We start from the raw sequence: 20,188 nt of genomic DNA on the forward strand, positions 1-20,188 counted from the left end.
TCAATAAATGAGATTTTTTTTTTGGTTTTTCTTTCTTTTTTTTTTTTTTTTTTGGCCAGGCTGTTTATTGAGATTGCTGTAAAGAATGTAAAAGTACCACTAAAGATACTAGAAAATCCATGAATAAAATCCAATAGTGAGAGCTGATTTCATCTGAAATAATCATTTTTACTGAACCAGGCACTAACTCTATTTCTGGTAGTAGAGCTGCCATTAATTTTATGTCACCTAGAAATGTTCTTTTCCTTTGTTTGTTGTTTTTTGTATTTTTAATTTAAACCCAATAATGCAGTGCTATTTATTTTTACTAAAATGCCACATTTTAACCTAGATAGTTTTTAAAGCATCAATAATTTTTCTAAATAAATCTTTTCATTTTAATATTTTCATTATTTCAATCCAAACAAAATATTATATATGTAATAAATAGAATATTTTTTGAATTAAATAAGTATGCATTTTCCATTCAAATATTGACCAAAAAGTGGTATTTGAGCTATGATCAATATCTTATATTAGGGTTAACAAAAAAGAACTTTTTGCAAAATTCTTATGACACACTCTGACAAGAAATACAAACATCAAGACTTTTATTTAGAATATTACTCATTCATCCTAAAGAGATTCCTTTTATGGTTTTTTATTTTTACTTTCTCATACTTACCTCTGAACTTCATTTTTCTATTTTTAAAACTATCTTTTACTGTAATTATTTAGATCAAAATATGATTCTTTCTTTTAACTAGCAATGTTATTACAAAAATCTCTTTCTCTGTCATATATGAATTGAATAAACTACTGCGTTTATTTGTTAGCACTATTTTCCTTAGATCTGATAATTTAAAAACATGTATAAACATTTTTTTGAAATATCATTCTAGGCTAGAAGCAGAATTAGTATTTTAATGTTGAACTATTTATTTATAGTTTTCAGGAGCAATTTGAGTCACTAATAAAAGTATGCATATAAATACATAAACGCATATCTTACCCTTATTTGCTTCAGTTAAGTAATCCTCACCGGCACACACCCAAAAGATTCGTGGTGAGAATTATTAATTAAAACCTTTATGGTCTTGACTTAAGATCACAGAAGGAAGATGGTATGTCAGACAACTGAAAAGCCATTTACCAATGTAGTTAAGACTCCTACAGGTGCTTGTGAATTCCCCTGGACTCAGAACTCATGGTATTTTAGTTTTATGTTAAAAAAACACTCTTTAAAAAAAAAAAACTTGGTTAAAGGGTAACGAATGTCATTTTTAGACAGAATTCAGTCAAATGCTCTAACATGTGCTGCTAGAAGTCAAAGCCAGCTGGCCATGCCCTACACTCTTGACAGATCTTGGCTTGGGGACTTACCTGTCACAGTCACCACTGTGCACCATGGTAATTCCTCATATCTCCCCACAAAGTGGACAAGGACAGTGTGGTGGGGCTTCTTATGTAGGTTTGAGTCCATTGTTTTGTTGGTTAATATGTCTCAATGGCTGTGGGCTGTGGGCAACATGATGTCTCTGTAGCTACCAGTGTCCACAAATCCTTGATGTCTGCTGCTCATGTGCAATATTGCTGTCTCTCTCAAGCCCTGTCTCCAGCCAGAGTACCTTGTAGGGTACAAGTTGGTGGGAAAATAAAAGTTAGCCTTTACCTTCATTTTTCTTCTTTACCTTATATAAGACATTGTACAAACTTCTGGGACAAAACATGTGCAGGTGGCTTGGAGGTTGAGGCAGTTCTGTGTCCCTACGGCTTAATTCTAGGACTTTAACTCTTCCTTTGAAGTACTAATGCTAGATACGATGCAGACCACATTGAGGAGGGTTCCTATGTCAAGAATTCCTGAAATCCCAAAGAATAAGAGAAAAATATATATTTAGTAGAAATGAAAGGAATATTGAAAAAGCTTTACATTTTAAAAATATGACTTAAGTAAGTTCGAATCCTTTTTATTTTCAAATTTTGTCTAGTTTTCTTTCCATTATTCCTTAATTTTTCTCTTTAAATTTTTTGAAGCATATTCTTTGGAGTTTCTTACCAAATCTGAGCCTGTCCTTTGAAAGTCATACTTATCATTTCTTCAAATCATCTCCAAAAATGCTAGACACTCAATTTGAAACACAGCCACCCAAAAAGAGTTCTGACATCAATTACATTGAGATTGAGGGTAGGAATTACTGATTTATCTTCACGGACTTATTTGTCCTTTAGATTCCTAAACTCCTATTGTTTTATAACAAGAATGTTTTACCATTAATAGGTAAAGACCAAAATTGCCTGTTTCTCCTTGTTAATTCTAAATAATAAGAAAAGAAAAAAGCAAAAGTAAAGCCAGAAATGACATATGAGCACAATGTCCAGCTTTAGCTCATGCTGCACATGGAAAAGCAGATGCGTTGACCAGGGAGGTGCCACACACAGGCTGACACTCTCACATCCGCATCTCCCAGTTTTGATGAACTATTTGCCCTCAGCTCCTAAAGTGAAAAGAAATCCTTTTTAACCTCTGGGGAGAATGTCCCTTCCTGGTTGTGCTACTTTCTCTGCTTTTCTGTCTCATTCTAGTTATTCTTTCATTGCTGTTTAGCCACTATAGAAGGATCAAATGAGTAACTGAGCCATAATATAATGAGATGAAATTTGGAGGCATGACACACACATTTACACCGGTCCCTCCACTGTCTTTAAGTGAAGCAAAGTGAAGCAAATCCCTACTTTAGAGCCTGGAAGGAGAGAGCCATGCCTCCTTCCTCTCTTATTAGAACCCTTCTAGGGCTTTATGCACCTCGCTCACTCCTGCTCCCAGCCCTCTGGACATCCTTGCTTATCCAAGATGTTCTTTCTCTCAGGTTGCCTTTCAGAGGCATCCTCACTCCTGCTGTAACTTCTGGGATTTTTTGACAGTGATTTAGATTTCTTCCTGCCTGTTATTATTTAATTTTCCTTTGTTAAAACATCTCTCAGAAATCACACACTTGTGTGCCTTTTTTTCTTTGTATTAATTTGTCCATCAATAAAAAAAAAAAAAAGCTCTTCAGTTTACTTTTTACAAAAATTTCCACAAAAAGCCCTATCTGGGCTTCCCCCAAAGCTGGACAAAAGAACCACTAAACTTTCAACTCATAATCACATAGTCTGCTGCCTGTTCTCAGGCAGAAACTGCTCCTTTGAAGCAGGCAGATTCAGCAGGCTAGTGGCATCCTGCACATGGCCTTGGGCCTGGCTGCTTTTCCCTGCTTGCAGCACCATTTCTACTGGCATTTCCTGGTTCTTCTCCCAGCCCCACCAACTCTTGTCTCCTTCCCCTCTCAAGTGCCCATCCTCTGGGCTGGACCATCCAGAGACTTGGCATTTATATAAATAACTTTAATAGTTTCCTCAACTACATCTGCAGAAATCACCAAATTTCTGCGTCGTAGGATCCAATATTATTGTATTTTGCCTTATTCTTCCTATTGGAATCACCATAGGGATAGTCATGTTAAAGCAAGCCATCGTCTTGCCCTTGTGAGGCTTTATTTATCTCTCATATCTGTTAAAATTCAATACTATCTAGCTGCACATTATTAAATTGTACTTCTGTTCATTGTCATTTAAAAAATTATCTTTGAGGGAAAGGATGTTTTAAATGTTATTACTATAAATATATTTTATGCAGTATTTTCCAACAGACACAACTTTCTTATGCAAATAATAATCTATGTCCATTAAATAAATGTATGCAATCAAAGGTGATTTCTATTTGGAAGATTTAACACTACAGCAATAAAAAATATAATTATAATAATTATTACTCTTAATCATCTTCTCATTTATAAATAATTGCTAATATTTATGCCCCACTTATTAAGTGCCATATTCTGAGCTAAATACTTTATATTTAGTTTAATTTGCTTTTATTATCCAGTGGAGTAGATAACTATTGTTATACCTTCCACAGACAATGAGATTAAGTGTCAAGAGGTTAAGTAATTCATCTATTGTTAAAAGCAGTAGAGTTGGACCTCAGTCCCCCCAGAAGCTGATGACAAAGTCCTTACTCTTAATAACTATGCTTAGAACTATAAAACCTGAAATAAATTACCTCAAAACTCTCTACTCAGGGACACAGATCATGTTTCCTCTCTATGCTGTTTACTTTCTGGTTTATTTAAAACTGAAATAAGGCCAGGCACAGTGGCTCATGCCTGTAATCCCAGGACTTTAGGAGGCCGAGGCGGGCAGATCATTTGAGGTCAGGAGCTTGAGACCAGCTTGACCAACATGGTGAAACTCTGTCTCTACTAAAAATAAAAAAAAATTAGCCAGGCATGGTGGCACATGCCTGTAGTCCCAGATACTTGGGAGGCTGAGACAGGAGAATCACTTGAACTGGGGAGGCAGAGGTTGCAGTGAGCTGAGATCACGCCACTGCATTCCAGCCTGGGTGACATAGTGAGTCTCTGTTTCAAAAAAAATTACAATAAAATAAAATAAAATAAAACTGAAATAAATGTGTAGATCAAGTAAGCAATTTTGTAAGATAAAGGGTTGAGTACTAATTGTTTCAAATTTTCCAAATAAAATATATATATTAGTTGTAATAAATGTATGCCTTTTAACTTAGTGGTATCTGGGGAAAATATTTAAATAACAACTGTTGCTATAAGTGCATGGACATGCTTGCATACATTTTTCTGCATTCTGCTTCCCCTGTCATTTTTACTCAAGTCTGATTCACTTGTTTTCACTCTAGGCAAAATGAATATGTCCATTTCCATCATAAAAGTAGATAACAGGGACGGGTGCAGGGCTCACGCCTGTAATCCCAACATTTTGGGAAGCCGAGGCGGGTGGATCACAAGGTCAAGAGATTAAGACCATCCTGGCCAACATGGTGAAACTCCAGCTCTACCAAAAATACAAAAATTATCCAGGCGTGGTGGCACACACCTGTAGTCCCAGCTATTCTGGAGGCTGAGGCAGGAGAATCGCTTGAACCTGGGAGGCAGAGGCTGCAGTGAGCCGAGATTGCGCCACTGCACTCCAGCCTGGGCAACACAGCAAGACTCCATCTCAAAAAAAAAAAAAAAAAGGAAAGAAAGAGATAACAGGCAGACAGTAAAGCTTAAATTGAGGATTACGGATTAGTCCCAAAAATGAGTTGAAACCACTGGTCAATTATCATTTCAAAGACCATTACTTTTTTTTTTCATTAAATAGCTTTATTGAGGTATAATTCCAATACCACACAATTTACCCATTTAAAGTGTACAATTAAATTGTTTTTAGTATATCTGCAGATCTTTGCAATTATCACGACAGTCAATTTTAGAACATTCTATCACTTCCAGAAGAAATCCCATATTTATTCATCACCCTTTTATCCCCTATCTCCCCTCTTTCAACCCTGAGCAATGACCATTTCCCTATTTTAGACTTTCATATGAAGGTCATCATATAGCATGTGAGAAAGACAATTATTTTTTGCCAAAATCAAACGAAGTATGTTGGCAGGTAAAGATAGCATCCAGAAGGATGATGGCACTTGCCCGTATTCCTCCAGGTGATATACCTTTACTTGCCTCTTCTATAGTTGTCCATTGCAGCTCTTAACTCTAATTACTGTTATTCTCTGTTTACAAGTAGTTTCCTTTCTCTAAAAGGAAAAATAGTGGTTAGCTCTATGCATCTTCCCTGCACCCCCATGCCTATAACATGATTGATTGATTAATTGATTGATTGGAGTAATAATAGTATTGAACTGAAAAGATTACTTGGCAAGACTCCTGATGCTCTAAAAGCATTCCAGGTTTTATTTGGTGGTATTTCACAGTAATGCTGGTAAAATCATTGTGTAGAGTCATTCCCGAAATGCTTTAGATGGGATTATATATCCTTCTTCCTACAGAGCTAGCTATAAAATCCACTATGCTTTGTAAAAAGAATATTACAAAGCTGAACGATGTATGTGCGAACATTACCTGGGCTGTGCTTTAGAACACTGCCTCCCTTTTCCTAATCTTGTATTTCTCCATAAACTACAATAACAATGCTCAGTTAATTCAAGCATTCTCTAAACCACAGTCATGAGCCACAGTCCTGCCCAGGAGTGCCTTGGGGAGAAGATGGTGATGAAAGCCTTGCCTGGACCTCAGGCCATTTACACTTCAGTAGGAAAGTAGACTTTGATCAAATTGTTACCAGAATAAATGTAAATCACAGGCATGATCCAGTGCTACATAAGTGTATTATTTCAAGTAAGGAGACACTAAAGGAGGGGGCTTTAAACCAAAATTTCAAAAATGAACAGTTTCCAGTTAGGAGGGAAGGAGGAGCATACCTGGCCAGACAACAGTGCATGCTAGCATCCTTCAGGTTCAGGGCGATGGAGGTCCAGGAGCTGCACTGGAAGACGGGCAGTTTAAAGATTCTTATTATTATTCAACTGTCATGGAAGCCTATCACCTGTTTTAAACAAGCCACATGATTTGATTATTGACTGGAAAACCTTACATTTCCCCATTTAGGCCCTGCACTAAATCTAATTAACTGTAGCAGCTGAGCTGCTCACATTTTCTCCAGTAATGAAGGCAGTATGATTTTGAGTTCCAATTTTATCTTCTGAGTTTTGTCCTAAAATTCAGTCATTACTGAAGTCATTTTCAGAAATTAGTTTAAAAAGTACATCAGAGCTCCAAATGTCTAATTTAAAAGCAAAAAAAAACAGGCCAGGTGCAGTGGCTCATGCATATAAGCCCAGCATTTTGGGAGGTCGAGGTGGGCGGATCACCTGAGGTCAGGGAGGGGTTCAAGACCAGCTTGGCCAACGTGTTGAAATCCCATCTCTACAAAAATACCAAAATTAGCTGGGCATGATAGTGAGTGGCTGTAATCCCAGCTACTCAGGAGGCTGAGACAGGAGATTCACCTGAACTGGGAAGTGGAGGTTGCAATGAGTCAAGATCATGCCATTGCACTCCAGCCTGTGAACAGAGTGAGACTCCCTCTCAAAAAAATAAAATAAAATAAAAACAGAAAACCAAAAACCATGTTTGGATTCAAACCATTCAAATTTCAGGATAAATTTTACATGTAAGAGGAAAACTGTGGTAAAATAAATGTTACATTTTGCATTTCAAAGATTGTTACAATAGTTTCCCCTTAACCTTGGGAGATGCATTCCAAGACTCCAGTAGTTGCCCAAAACTGCAGAGAGTATTGAATCTTACACTGCATATAACATATTTGCTTACATACGCATATTCATGATAAAGTTTAATTTATAAATTAGCATAGTAAAATATTAACAATAACTAATAATAAAATGGAACAATTATAATAATACACTGTAATAAAAGTTATGTGAATGTGCTTCCTTTCTCTCACAAAATGTTGTATTGTACTGTACCCTGGATAACTGAAACCACAGAAAGCGAAACACAAATAAGCAAAGGATTGCTGTACAAGTCTGGGTGTTGAGGAAAGAATGGGATTATTGAGTCAACCCTCAGAAAAACTCTATCTCAAAAGCCTTTTCTCTGGACACCAAGAATAGGTTTCCCAATGTCCTGCCATGGTAATTTGCATTAATAGTCTATGCATTAAAAAAAAAATTGGGTTCAGTAGCAGAATAAGAGAAAAGGGTGAAATGCAAAAACAGCTGAAGGAAAATACTATGATAACAGCCTCACTGAGGAGACCAGCAAAATCATTGTTGTTCCCTGTCCCAAAATATCTGAATCACAATATCTGGGTGATTGTTTCACCATTTAATTCTACCTAAAAGTTCATCAGTTAATGATTCATTTGAGTTAACCAGCTTTTTCCTTCTAAGAAACATAGATGCATCCTTAACATCCTTTCTAATTTCCAAGTATCTCTAGAGGCTATCAGTGACCTTATGCTAGGCCTGGAAAAGCCTTAGACTTCATTCATTCATTCATTCATTCATTCAACTCAACAAACATTTCAAAGATAGACCAGATATTATTCCAGGCACTGGGTTTACATCAATGCACAAAACAAACTACGAAAAAAGTCTGCACCCTGAAGAAACGTGCATTTTAGTTAGGAATGGGTAGGAGAAAGAGAACAATAAGTGTGAGAAATGAAAAAATAGCATGTTAGACACTGATTACTGTAATGGGACAAAATAGAACGGATAATAGGGGATTGGGAATTTGGAGTCCTAACTCATAAATCTTAAGGGTCTTAGAAGGGATTAATCCTAACCTTATTTACCACTTTAATGCTATGTGAGTTTCCTCATAAATCTTAATAGATGGGCTGTGTTAGCATAATAGCCCTCCTTTATTCAGTGTCTACTGTGTGCTAAATAAGCACTTAATTTCCACCACACTATCAGCCACAAATCACTATCTCTGCTCAGATCAGAGGCAGGGTCATCTTAGACACTGTCTGTGTTTGTTAGGGACACACAGACCAAAAAGCAGAACAAATGGGAGCCATTGTAACCTACGCCAGTAACTTCCCCCACAGAGCTGACGGGTGCGGTGCATGAATATTAGGTTGCTGTGAAATAGTGAGGAAAAGGGAATTGAGCAGTGGGTTTGAAATTCAGTGTGAGTAGGACAGTTTTCATTATCTTAATTATCATATTACTTTTTAATATTCTGGAAGTAGAAAGGACTCTACTTGCCAAGAAAAAAAAATTCAATATTCCTGCTTTTCTAAAAAACTATTGACCGTTTTATATTTAAGTATACTGGCAATTCAGTGTTAAAAATGGCCGTGCAAGGGAAAAAAGAATATCTCTTCCAAAATAATTTTTTGTACTTGAAACGAAAGCTTAGGTGGTTTACATATTCTGAAGATAGAACAACCTCAATGGAATTCAGACTGTCTTTTCAACTAGGCTGTGTTACATGTTCTATGCTTGTTTTTATATATGACATTTTATACTTTTATGTACTGATTGCATTTTTCTACTACTGCTTTTAATCTTCTCAACTCTGTAATACAGAAACGGGATTTTTGTTCAGTTTTTAAGGATTCATTTTATTTTCTTTCACATAAGTTTAGCTTACTTGTCTTTCTTTTTCGTATCTCATTTGGTCAAATAAAAAATAGTACTACTGCAGGCCGGGCGGGGTGACTCACCCCTGTAATCCCAGCACTTTGGGATGCCAAGGCGTATGGATCACTAGGTCAGGAGATCGAAATTATCCTGGCTAACATGGTGAAACCCCGTCTCTACTAAAAATACAAAAATTAGCTGGGCGTGGCGCACCTGTAGTCCCAGCTACTCCAGAGGCTGAGGCAGGAGGATGGCGTGAACCCGGGAGGCAGAGATTGCAGTGAGCCAAGATCGCGCCGTGGCACCCCAGCCTGGGCGACAGAGCAAGTCTCCGTCTCAAAAAATAAAATAAATAAATACATAAATAAATAAATAATAAAAATAGTACTACTTCAATATTCTTGGCAGTATGTTTTACTCTGTAAATTGTTTAGTATGTGCTTTCACACAAAGAGGAATTCAATACTAAGGAAGGAAATGCAGATGAACCCCTCGTTTTTCATGCATATGTGCATTCTGATTTTGCTTATCCATTTGTTCTGGTAAAGGTCTCTCTGCTTCCTTGGTATCCCAACGGGTCACTGCACCACCAAAAGCCCTTAGCTGCCAGCACAGAATAACTTAGCAGGATAACAGTAATATAAAATTATCTGGTGTTTGGAATCCTAAATAAGAATTTCTATTGGACAGCATTGCTACACATTGAAGAGAGTGCCTATCGAAGTACATAATCAATATTTGTTGATAAATGAAAACTTTCAAAGCCAATTGTTATTATTGGATGTCTCAGCAAAATTCTAAACAGGTAGATAATTTTCATGGGCGCACTATCTACTTAGAGGAGAAATTCCACAAGTTTATTTAAATTCTGCCTGGTATCCACTTAACATTCCCTTCAGAGCCTGTATGGTTTCTTAGCTAAAAGCAGCATTTTTTTAGATTAAAAAGTACAATACGTGATTTTATCTTTTCAGGGAGGAGCAGAACATAACATTCCAGTTGTCGTTTCAAAAATCTCCAAGGAACAAAGAGGTAATATGTTTAGATAATTGTGTACCAGCCATTTCTTTAAGGCATTGTTTTTGAAGTGTGAGATGATATTCAAGAATCATAAATTACAATGTGATTGACTGGCTCCAGCTTCCCCACCTTCAGGCATTAGTGGCTGAGTCTGCTTCCTGGGTCCTTGCCCTTTATCCTCCTATAGGGGAGGACTTCTCTCACAGAAGGGTAACAAGGCTGAAAGACAGGAACCCTTGAAAGCAGGTATGAGTTAGGGATTACACAGCTTTTCAGTTGTTTCAGTAAACCAACAAAGATACAAAACTAATGATAACAAGTCCCATCGAGTACAGACAATTTCAAGTATCTGTTTTTCAGTTCTCATTTGCAATTTTACTCAGCTAACCATTCATAAGAAACTGTAGGAAAAATAATGGAGATATAAAGCAGATGTCGCAAGAACTGAAATTAGTAAAACAATGTAATGTTTAAAAATGAACTTGGAGCCAATTCCATAGCTGACGGATTGAATGTCTATGTCTTAAACTTTTTCACAGAGACCTAATAATCTTAAGTGCGTGAGAAAATGTGGTCTTCTACCCTTAGAAGAGTGGCTCATTTTTAGCAACTGTTAGGTCTGCAATAGTAAAAGTAAATGGAAATATGTCTGCATGTGCTTCAGTAATTAGACTGAATCATATTGTTTCGAATTTCCATTTTTTGTGGATCTTTTAAGATGATAACCATATAAAACACTTAATTTTTATATTTGTACATTTTATTTTTATTTAATTAAAAGTCCTTTCATCTGCATAACAAAAATAGTCAATGCATTATCAATTGTGCTTTTTTATTCACAGCGGAACTTTCAGGACTACTCTTTATTGGAGATGCAATTCTACAGGTATACATTTTATCACTATATGTGTGGTCAAAACATTAACTCAATTTACAATATGACATGGGAAACTATGCTTTTCTTTTCATTGCAGATAAATGGCATTAATGTGAGAAAATGTAGACATGAAGAAGTGGTGAGTTTACTTTTTCCTAATGTCATAATTTTCCCCATGTGCAAATAAGAATTTAGTGCATTGCTAAAGACTGTCATTTCATTCATTAGGCAGATATGACATTTATCCAGTTTGATATCAAATTTTCAAATGTTCTCTTAATTATTTTTTAAATTACATTATGAGTCCTATCAAGGATGAAATGTGTTTTGAAGAATTCTTACTTAAAGATGGTCATTTTCTATGTTTTTCCAGTTTTTATATCTACCCCTACCAGTCAATGCCCACTAAATACACCACTAGGCAAAATACATCTTTAAATCTCTGTAAATGTTTAAAAGCTTATAAACAATACATTTATGCCTGTAGAATCTCACACAGTACAGTCATCCCTCCCTATTCATGGGATTTCACATCGGCGGATTCAACCAACCATCTGTAGAAAATATTTGGGGAAGAACAATAAGAAATAACAATCAATAATAAAAATAATACAAAAAATAACAACTATTACATAGTATTTGCATTATATTAGATATTGCAAGTATCTAAAGATTATTTTAGGCATACAGGAGGATGTGCATAGTTTATATGCAAATACTACAACTTGTTATATAAGGGACTTGAGCATCCACGGGTGTTGGTATCCTCTGGGGTCCTTCCTGGAACCAATCCCCCACAGACAGATTACCTAGGAACAAATGGAAGGACATATAAAGATTGCGTGTGTGTGTAGTCTGTGTGTGTGAGTTTGTACGTTTGTGTGTGGGGGGTGGGGGGGAGAGAGAGAGAGAGAGAGAACCTTAACCTCAAGGCAGACAGGTTTAGCAATAGACAGAGTAGTCACCCAGTTTTATGGCAGTATTTTCTTAGATTTGTGAATGTGCAGATTCCCAAGCCCTGGAATTAGATACTCTAATTCAGCCAGTTTGGGAGGGCCCAGGGATGTGGATTTCAGCAACTGGCCTAAGTGTTTCCATTATAGGTGGCCTCTAAATTAAACTTTTAGAGAAGCTGAAAGGTTAAGGAACTTCTGTTGGGGGTGGTGAAATTACATTAAAAAAATACAGAAAGGAACAGGACTGTGGTAGGCATTCTGGGACATGTCTGTCGTGGTTGATTAAATATCATTCAAAAACCTCACTGATTTCTGTATCAGCTCCTATGGGAAAGAGTAGAGGAGAAATTGTGTTTAAAAGTTTATACTCAAAGGTCAAAGAAAATAAGAAATACTGTAGGCCTTTTGCTTGTCACAGCTCTAGTTTATTTGGTTTTTGAATAGATTGCTCCTCTGTTAAAAGCTATTTAGGGAAAACTATGTTGATACATTTCAGATTTAAGAGAGGCAACCTCAAGTGTCTGTGAAAAGCCACAGCTGCACAAGAACTGATACGAAGGAGGGTTTTTAATTAGGAACACTTGGCATAACTAATCAAGGATTTTTAGTATTTGTCACTTGTCTTTGTCTTCTTAAAATCTTATTGGAGCCATGCTCTTGCCACTCTGTGCTCAACTTCATGTAAAATATACATATCTCAATTCCCAAGTTTCCTACAAATATGTGCGAAGAAAACTAATATTTTAGAACAAATTTGTAAACAAGTGAGAAACCAGCACAGCACAGAGCCTTCTATTTTGCAGATTCCTATGTAAATTTTAAATATAGTCACATAAGCAAAGCTGCTTGTAACTTGACTCTTTTTTCAAAAGTACAAAGTGATTTTAAACTCATTACACAGGGAGTAAAGACAAGTGCATTCTCTTTTAAAACCACATGCTGTTAGATGGAATGCAATTTGCCCTTCAGAGGCAGGCAGCATGCTTAGACAAACTGAGATGGAGCTTTGATTAAACAGATTAGTGCGGCATGAAAGATTAGAACGTGCCAATAATTCCACTTCTGAATGGTGCTCATTCTGTGATAAAGGAAAGAAATTTGGGATTGTATTGCAAATTATATGTGGTCCTTCACAATAAACTTTTATTTTTTTCTGAGAAGCTGAACTCTACCAGCTTTGAAATATGAGTACTAATATTTTTATTTATTTCTAATATTTGACTTTCCAACAGCTATTAGATGCTTTGCCCTCACTGCTTATTAGCTAAGCCAGTAGACTTACACTTCGGTAGAACAGAGATATTAATTAAATGTTTAATAATAAACCTACATGTCAGAAAAAGGTATAACAAGCTGAGAGAATGTAGGTGGTTTTGAGCTAGCATGCTGATGCACCACATTTCTTATTCCAAATAGCATGCTGATATGCCACATTCCTTGTAAAACACCAAATTCAGAAACAAATTGGGCAGGTATGGAAGCATGTTGTTTGCGCATGTAACTTTTATTTTATATACCTACTCTATTCCTTGATGTTAGAAATTCTGCATTCAGCCTATGATCAGCTTTACTGTCAAACAGGCTTCAAAAGTGTAAATGTTACTTTTGTGTTGGAGTTATCAAGTTTGATTTACATAGAAGGGGGATTTTACATTGTCCAGGTAGTGGACAGTACCTGGTGCTGTGAGCAGTGGGTGCTCAGTAGATTTGTGGATGGGATTCTGTAACCAAATGCCTAGAATTAGATCATGGAATCATTTACATCTACTGTATATATTTCTCATGGGACCAGTACGGGAGTATAATAAGTGAATTATTGGCTTCACCACGTCACCCACTGCATTCTTGCTGGAAGATTGTTAAGGAAGAGAAGCTCACAGTTTCCTCATGAAAGGAAACTAGAACCAGTGCCCAGCACTGCTTGGCATGCAGCATGGTGCACACATAGGGCTTCGGTGCTCAGAAACAACTCTGCAAATTGTAGCTCAATCACTTACAAACATTGTAATTTAAGGTGAATGGAATGAACTAACCTTTTTTAGCCCTCTATTATGTATTCATAAAAATGAACCATTAATAAATGTTATGGGAATGAATGAGAGTACCATATATGAAACTATAAGCATATACCTGGCAATTAATTGGTAATACATTATTTTGATGCCACCAAATGCTGCTGCTCACATGCTGCTGCTCTTCTCCCTATTCCCCCTCCATGGGCACTGCTGTGTCAAGGTGGGACAGGGTCTGCTTAGGAGCCATGATGGGCCCTAGGGGGTCACACACAGGCAGAGCCAATGCTGCTGCTCAGCATCCCATGCTTCCTCCAGCAATTCCAGTGAGGAGTTGACATGGTCAAGAATGGCACAGCAAGAGTGGCAAGACCGTGTGAAAAATGGGGATTCCTTGTTCATTCTAGCAGCGTGTGTTTTTATTTTCCATGTGAACATGTTTTGGAGCTTATGAGTTGTGCCTCCGAGACACCAAAGCCCACTAAGGAAAACGATCTATTGCCACTGCTGATGTTAACATTGATGCTATTCTCCTTACCACTGAACCCTAGACACATTAAGCTGATGGCCATCTCTATATCTTGTCATCTGTATTTTTCTTTTGCTTAACAAGTAAACTGATCACATATCAAGAATTATCTGGGCCAGATTTGGTGACTCATGCCTGTAATCCCAGCACTTTGGGAGGCCGAGGTGGGCAGATCATGAGGTCAGGAGTTCAAGACCAGCCTGAACAACATGGTGAAATCCCATCTCTACTTAAAATACAAAAACATTAGCTGAGTGTGGTGGCATGCGCCTGTAACCCCAGCTAATTAGGAGGCTGAGGCAGGAGAATTGCTTGAATCCGGGAGGCGGAGATTGCAGTGAGCTGAGATCACACCACTGCACTCCAGCCTGGGTGACAGAGCAAGACTCCATCTGAAAATAAACAAACAAACAAAACAAAACAAAACAACAACAAAAAAAGAATTGTCTGAGTGACTGGGTGGCCGGGCACGGTGGGTCACACCTGTAATCCCAGCACTTTGGGAGGCCCAGGAGGGAAGATCACTTGAGGCCAAGGGTTCCAGACCAGCCTGGCCAACATGGTGAAACCCTATCTCTACTAAAAATACAAAAAAATTAGTCAGGCGTGGTGGCACGCGCCTGTAATCCCAGCTACTGGGGAGGTTGACACAGCAGAATTGCTTGAACCCAGGAGGCAGAGGTCGCAGTAAACTGAGAACTGAGATCGTGCCACTGCACTCCAGCCTGTCAGACAAAGCTAAAAAAAAAAAAAAAAAAAAAAAAGAATTATCTGAGTGCCATCTATGTGAAAAGCACTAAGACTGAGTACTTTCTGAGGCTGAGTACTTTGTGTGATAAGAAAGAATATATAAATAACTCTATATCGCTGTAACCTTATTGGTATGTAGACATCATTTCTTTAGATTTTAATAATTGAGTATACAAAAAATTTAAGACAACTATTAGAAAGGGGCAATATGAAAACAATGTTTATTTACAATGGTTTTTAACATATAACAATGATGGTCTTCCTCTCTTCACTAGAAATAATAGGAAATAAGATTTAACTATAGCAGAAAAGTATTTGTTGAGTAAAAAGCATCCTGGTTCTAACAGGATAATCTATTCGTATAACTGAAATTTCCATCTAATGAGACTTTTGAAAGAGATCATCATTAGGCAAAGCAAGATGGATGCATAGCTGATTCCAGAGGTTTCCTTTTAAAGTAGGATTTCTGCTTTCAGGCTTGAGATTTATGGGTTTCAAAAAAAAATATGTTCATCTGCTTTTTGTTTCTATGATTCTCATGAATAGAATTTATTAGGTAATTTGAATTGCAAAAATTAACACCTAATTCTGAAGTTATGATTCTGAACTAAACTCTAAAAAAATTCATAATTCTACATAATTCTAAAAGAACAGACTGAGTAACTAAAAGTATGTAATTTAAAATGACACCTTCATACAATGAAAACAAATGCTGATAAAACCTAATGCAAAAATCCTGGTTAATAGCATTTTGCTTGTTATGATATATGCCTAAGTTAATTTAAAATTTCCATTGGAGTAAGAACATATTCTTTTTTACTTTAGATTAATCAGACAAAAACAATACAAGAGTTATAACAAATTATCTGGAAAAAGGCATAAATTTATATATTGGAACAGTCTAGGAGGTTTTATGTGTCACCAAGGAACATATTTAGCATGTGAGTTGAGCACAAAGATCATTTTAGATTAAAATATCATGAGGCACAAATCATGTTTTACCTAACTGCTAACGATTACATTGTTTACAATCTGGAAATAGGTTTTGAGCTCTAAGTGATTAATACTTCCTTAAGAATTCTAACCATACTGAATAGTTTTTCTTTGAATTAACTTCCACCAAGGAAAGCCATATACAATGTAATTTAACTTTGAATATTTCTCAGTGCTCTGGGAACTGTTTAGTGCAAAGACAAAAGGCCAGAAATACTGTCTACACTATGTCTGCTTTTGAAAAGAAATAAAATATCCTTGCCTTATTTTCATACTTAGCTTTGCATTAATACTTTTAGGGATGCCTTTTTTGCTAGACCCACATGTCTGTCCCCTGTATAAGTTATGCATCCAGACAGCACAGGTGACATTTTAATGACATGCATGGTTGTACTCCTGACTGCTGATTCTTATCAAATCTTTATTTGTCCTCTTATTTTTTGAGTGAAGTTGAACAACTTAGAGAACTGAAAAGACCCAATTTTGCAAAGCTCCATCTAGTCCATCCCTTCAGCTGTAACAAAATACTTGCAACTGGGTACCTTATAACTAATAGAGGCTTTTTTTTTTTTCCTCACAGTCATGGAGACTGGGAAGTCCAAGATTAAGGCATCAACAGGCTTGGAGTCCACTGAGGGCTGCTCTCTGCTTTAAAGATAGTGTCTTTTTGCAGCCTCCTCTGGAAGGGATGAAAGCTGGGTGGGTGCTCACATAGCAGAAAAAATTTGAAGGGCCAAGCAGCTCTCTGAAGATCTTTTATGAGAGCATTAATTCTGTTCATGAGAGTGAAACACTCCTGATTTAATAACTTCCCAAAAGACTCCACCACTTGCTACCACCACAATGGGGGACAAGTTTCAATATAAAATTTAGAGGGACACAAACTTTCAAACCTTAGCACCTTCTAATAATGAGACAAAACCAGGCCTGAAAAGCCAATTACTTAGTAGGGCCCCAGACAATTTCCTTGGAGAGGAGTCTAAAAACAGGATACATCCCAGCAGGCACACCTAAACCAGGTCAAATTGGGAGGAGAAAGCTGGCGGGGCAGGCATGGGTGAGCCTGCAATCCCTTCACACATTCCGCAAGGATCTTCTCAGACACTCTCCTGTCTGGGCGGTTGGAATGAGGAATGTGTGTTATACAAATTCCATAATTTTCACATAGCTGACATTTTATTTTCAAAATAATCAGCTGATCAAACTGAAAGCCAAGAAGAAATTGTATGACAATGGAGGTTTTAACGCAAGGTAAAAGTTTTGTCACACTTTCCACTGCTTGATGTTGATAAAGGGCCTCATTCTGTCTCGCTCTTGTTTTTCTCATCTGAAGGATTAAGAGTTCGAAGTAGATTATTGCTTAGGTCTTTTTCAGGTAAAATGTTCAATTCTTTCATTGTCAAAGAATGCAAACATTTGTTAAAGCCCACAGAGCTGCAGCACACAAAGAGGAACCTCTAATGGGGCTAACTATGGGCCTTGGTGGATGACAAAGCATCCACACTGGCTCAGCAATGGTCACAAATGCACCATGCTGATGCAAGATCTTAATAAGAGAGGAACTCTTTGTATTCCTGACTCTTTCCAAATTCTCTATCAAAAGACAATTTTAAGGGCTTCCCAAGGAGCAAATGTACAATTTTAAGCAAACGAATACAGAGATGTGAGAGTAGGCAAAATGTTTTTACTTCTCTCCCCTTTTGAAACACTTTTTATATGACAATGAATAACTCTTTAAAGGTACAAGTCATAAAGACAAAAGAGAAGGAGAAGAGAAGACAGGTGGCAAGGGTTGTTGATAACTTTATTTAAGAATAGGGAGCAGATAGATGAGATGGGGGGATTCCTTAAGGGCCAAGGGGCTGTAGCCAAAGCCGCCATCTGGCAAACATCCCCACTGCAGGCCTCAGACAGGAATCACGGATGGGAGTGTTGAAAGGAAGGGTTGAAGAGGTGTAGCCAAGAACAGGCAATCGAATTAGTTCAAGAGGCTCTGAGTATTCAGCCCCAGGCACTGCCATAAGTACAGTGAGATGTACATTCTGGGCAGTAAGTGGTCTGCGTTTGTCCTTCTTTCAGCTCTCAGAACACTGGCAGCTGGTTTCACCACTGCCAGTGGTGAAAGGTGAAGAGGTGAGAGGATTCTTTTTAGTGAAATTGATCTAACAGAAATAATCCACAAATAGTACATTTGGACTCTCCTGTTGCAAACAGGGTTCACCCTAAACCCCACAGTGGAGTCCAGTGGATAAACCATGAATCCTGTACCCAACGCTGTCAATTTGCTTTTCAGTGTCTCACTCTCAAATACTTTGTGATACCAAAGGATCATTAAGATTTGAAGAAAATCAACCACATCAAAGGCAGAGGCTAAAACAGGAAAAAAAAAATTGAGGAAACAGACAAAGCAAGGTTTATTGAACAAAAGGATTTTATATTGTAATATTTTCAGATAGATGGTGAAAATTAATTTGTAAATGAATTAATGCTACCATTATATATAAAAGGAACATGCAGAAAAAGAACTCTTGGATATTAACACTTTGATATCCATCTTTAAAAATTAGATTACAAAAATGTCGGGAAACATCTCAAAATGGAATACAGTAGCAAACAAGAAGGTGATATGACAGACAAAGAATATGAGAGATACTACATTCAATAATTTTTACATTGAACCAATGGAATTCAGAAATAAAATATTACATGAAATAAAAGGAGCATCCATTATCAAAAGAATAATACAAGAAAAATATCCAGACTTCTTGTATATATTTTCCAGTAGAAACACAATACCAATTAAAATAAAATAAAATAAAAGCATTTTACATGTCTACACTTGCGATGAAGTAGCATCACATTTTGATATTACTTTGCATTTTCCTAATGACTAAAAATATTGAACATTTTTTCTTGTGTTTGTTATATATGCCATATCACCTTTATTAATTGAGTTCACTTCTTCTTACTGAGTTCTCAGAGTTTGTTTACAAAATCTGGCCACAAGTCAGATATACAATTCCCAAATATTTTTTCCTAGTCTGTGGCTTAGTCTCTTCAATTACTTAATGGTGTTTTTTGAAGCTTAAAGGCTTTGACTGTTAATAAGTCTACTTTATCAATATTTTAATTTTGTCAGTTGTGCTTTTGGTGTCTTACTTAATAAATCTTTCCCTAATCTAAGGCCATACAGACTTACTGCCATGTCTTATTCTAATGGTTATATAGTTTTAACTCTTGTATTTATGTCTAGGATCAATTTTGAGTTAACTTTTGTATATGGTAAGGTAAGGTGTCCCATTTATTGAGAAGACTATTCTTTCCTATTTTATTGTCTTGACACTTCTGTTGAAAATGAGTTGCCCTAAATGTTAGAGTTTATTTCCAAATTCTTGATGCTGTTCCATTAATTTATTCACATATACCAGTATTACATTATTGATTCTTGTAACTTTGTACTATGTTTTGAAATTAAATGTTGGTAAGCCATCAAACTTTGTTCTCTTTATATCTGATTGTTAAGCAAACTATTTGTATTAGAATGGTTTTAGCTTTTATTTTTATTTTTTCATTTGAGCATTTTATTTGAATCATCATAAAAGAGGAGGTAATTAAAATAAAATATTGAAATATATATTTATTTTGAATTTTCATGTATTTTTCTCCAAATGAAATATACCCTTTTTATGCATAATGATATACATTTTTTCTTTTTCAACTTTTATTTTAGATTGTGGAGGTACATGTGCAGGTTTTTTACCTGGGTATACTGCATGTTGCTGAGGTTTGGGGTATGAAAGACCCGTCGCTCAGGTAGTGAGCATATTACTCAACAATAAGTTGTTCAGACTTTGTACCCCTCCTTCCCTCCTGCTTCAGTGTCTACTGCTGCCATCTTTGTGTCCATGAGTACCCAATGTTTAGCTCCTACTTATAAAAGAACATGTAGTATTTGGTTTTCTGTTCCTGTATTATTTCACTTAGGATAATAGCCTCCAACTTTATCCATGTTGCTACAACAGACATGATTTA

General features: G+C 36.6%; 1 protein-coding gene across 1 annotated transcript in view; it reads left to right on the forward strand.

Moving 5' to 3' along the window:
• The window catches only part of SNTG1 (syntrophin gamma 1), an 873,149-nt gene that overhangs the window by 526,641 nt on the left and 326,320 nt on the right, over nucleotides 1-20,188 (forward strand). The window contains exons 6-8 of the mRNA XM_054499229.2: nucleotides 9,994-10,051; nucleotides 10,882-10,925; nucleotides 11,014-11,055. Of these exons, the coding sequence (XP_054355204.2) occupies nucleotides 9,994-10,051; nucleotides 10,882-10,925; nucleotides 11,014-11,055 (144 nt within the window). The remainder of the gene's footprint in view (nucleotides 1-9,993; nucleotides 10,052-10,881; nucleotides 10,926-11,013; nucleotides 11,056-20,188) is intronic.

This window comes from Pongo pygmaeus, chromosome 7 (assembly GCF_028885625.2).
Source record: "Pongo pygmaeus isolate AG05252 chromosome 7, NHGRI_mPonPyg2-v2.0_pri, whole genome shotgun sequence".
NCBI lineage: Eukaryota > Metazoa > Chordata > Mammalia > Primates > Hominidae > Pongo > Pongo pygmaeus.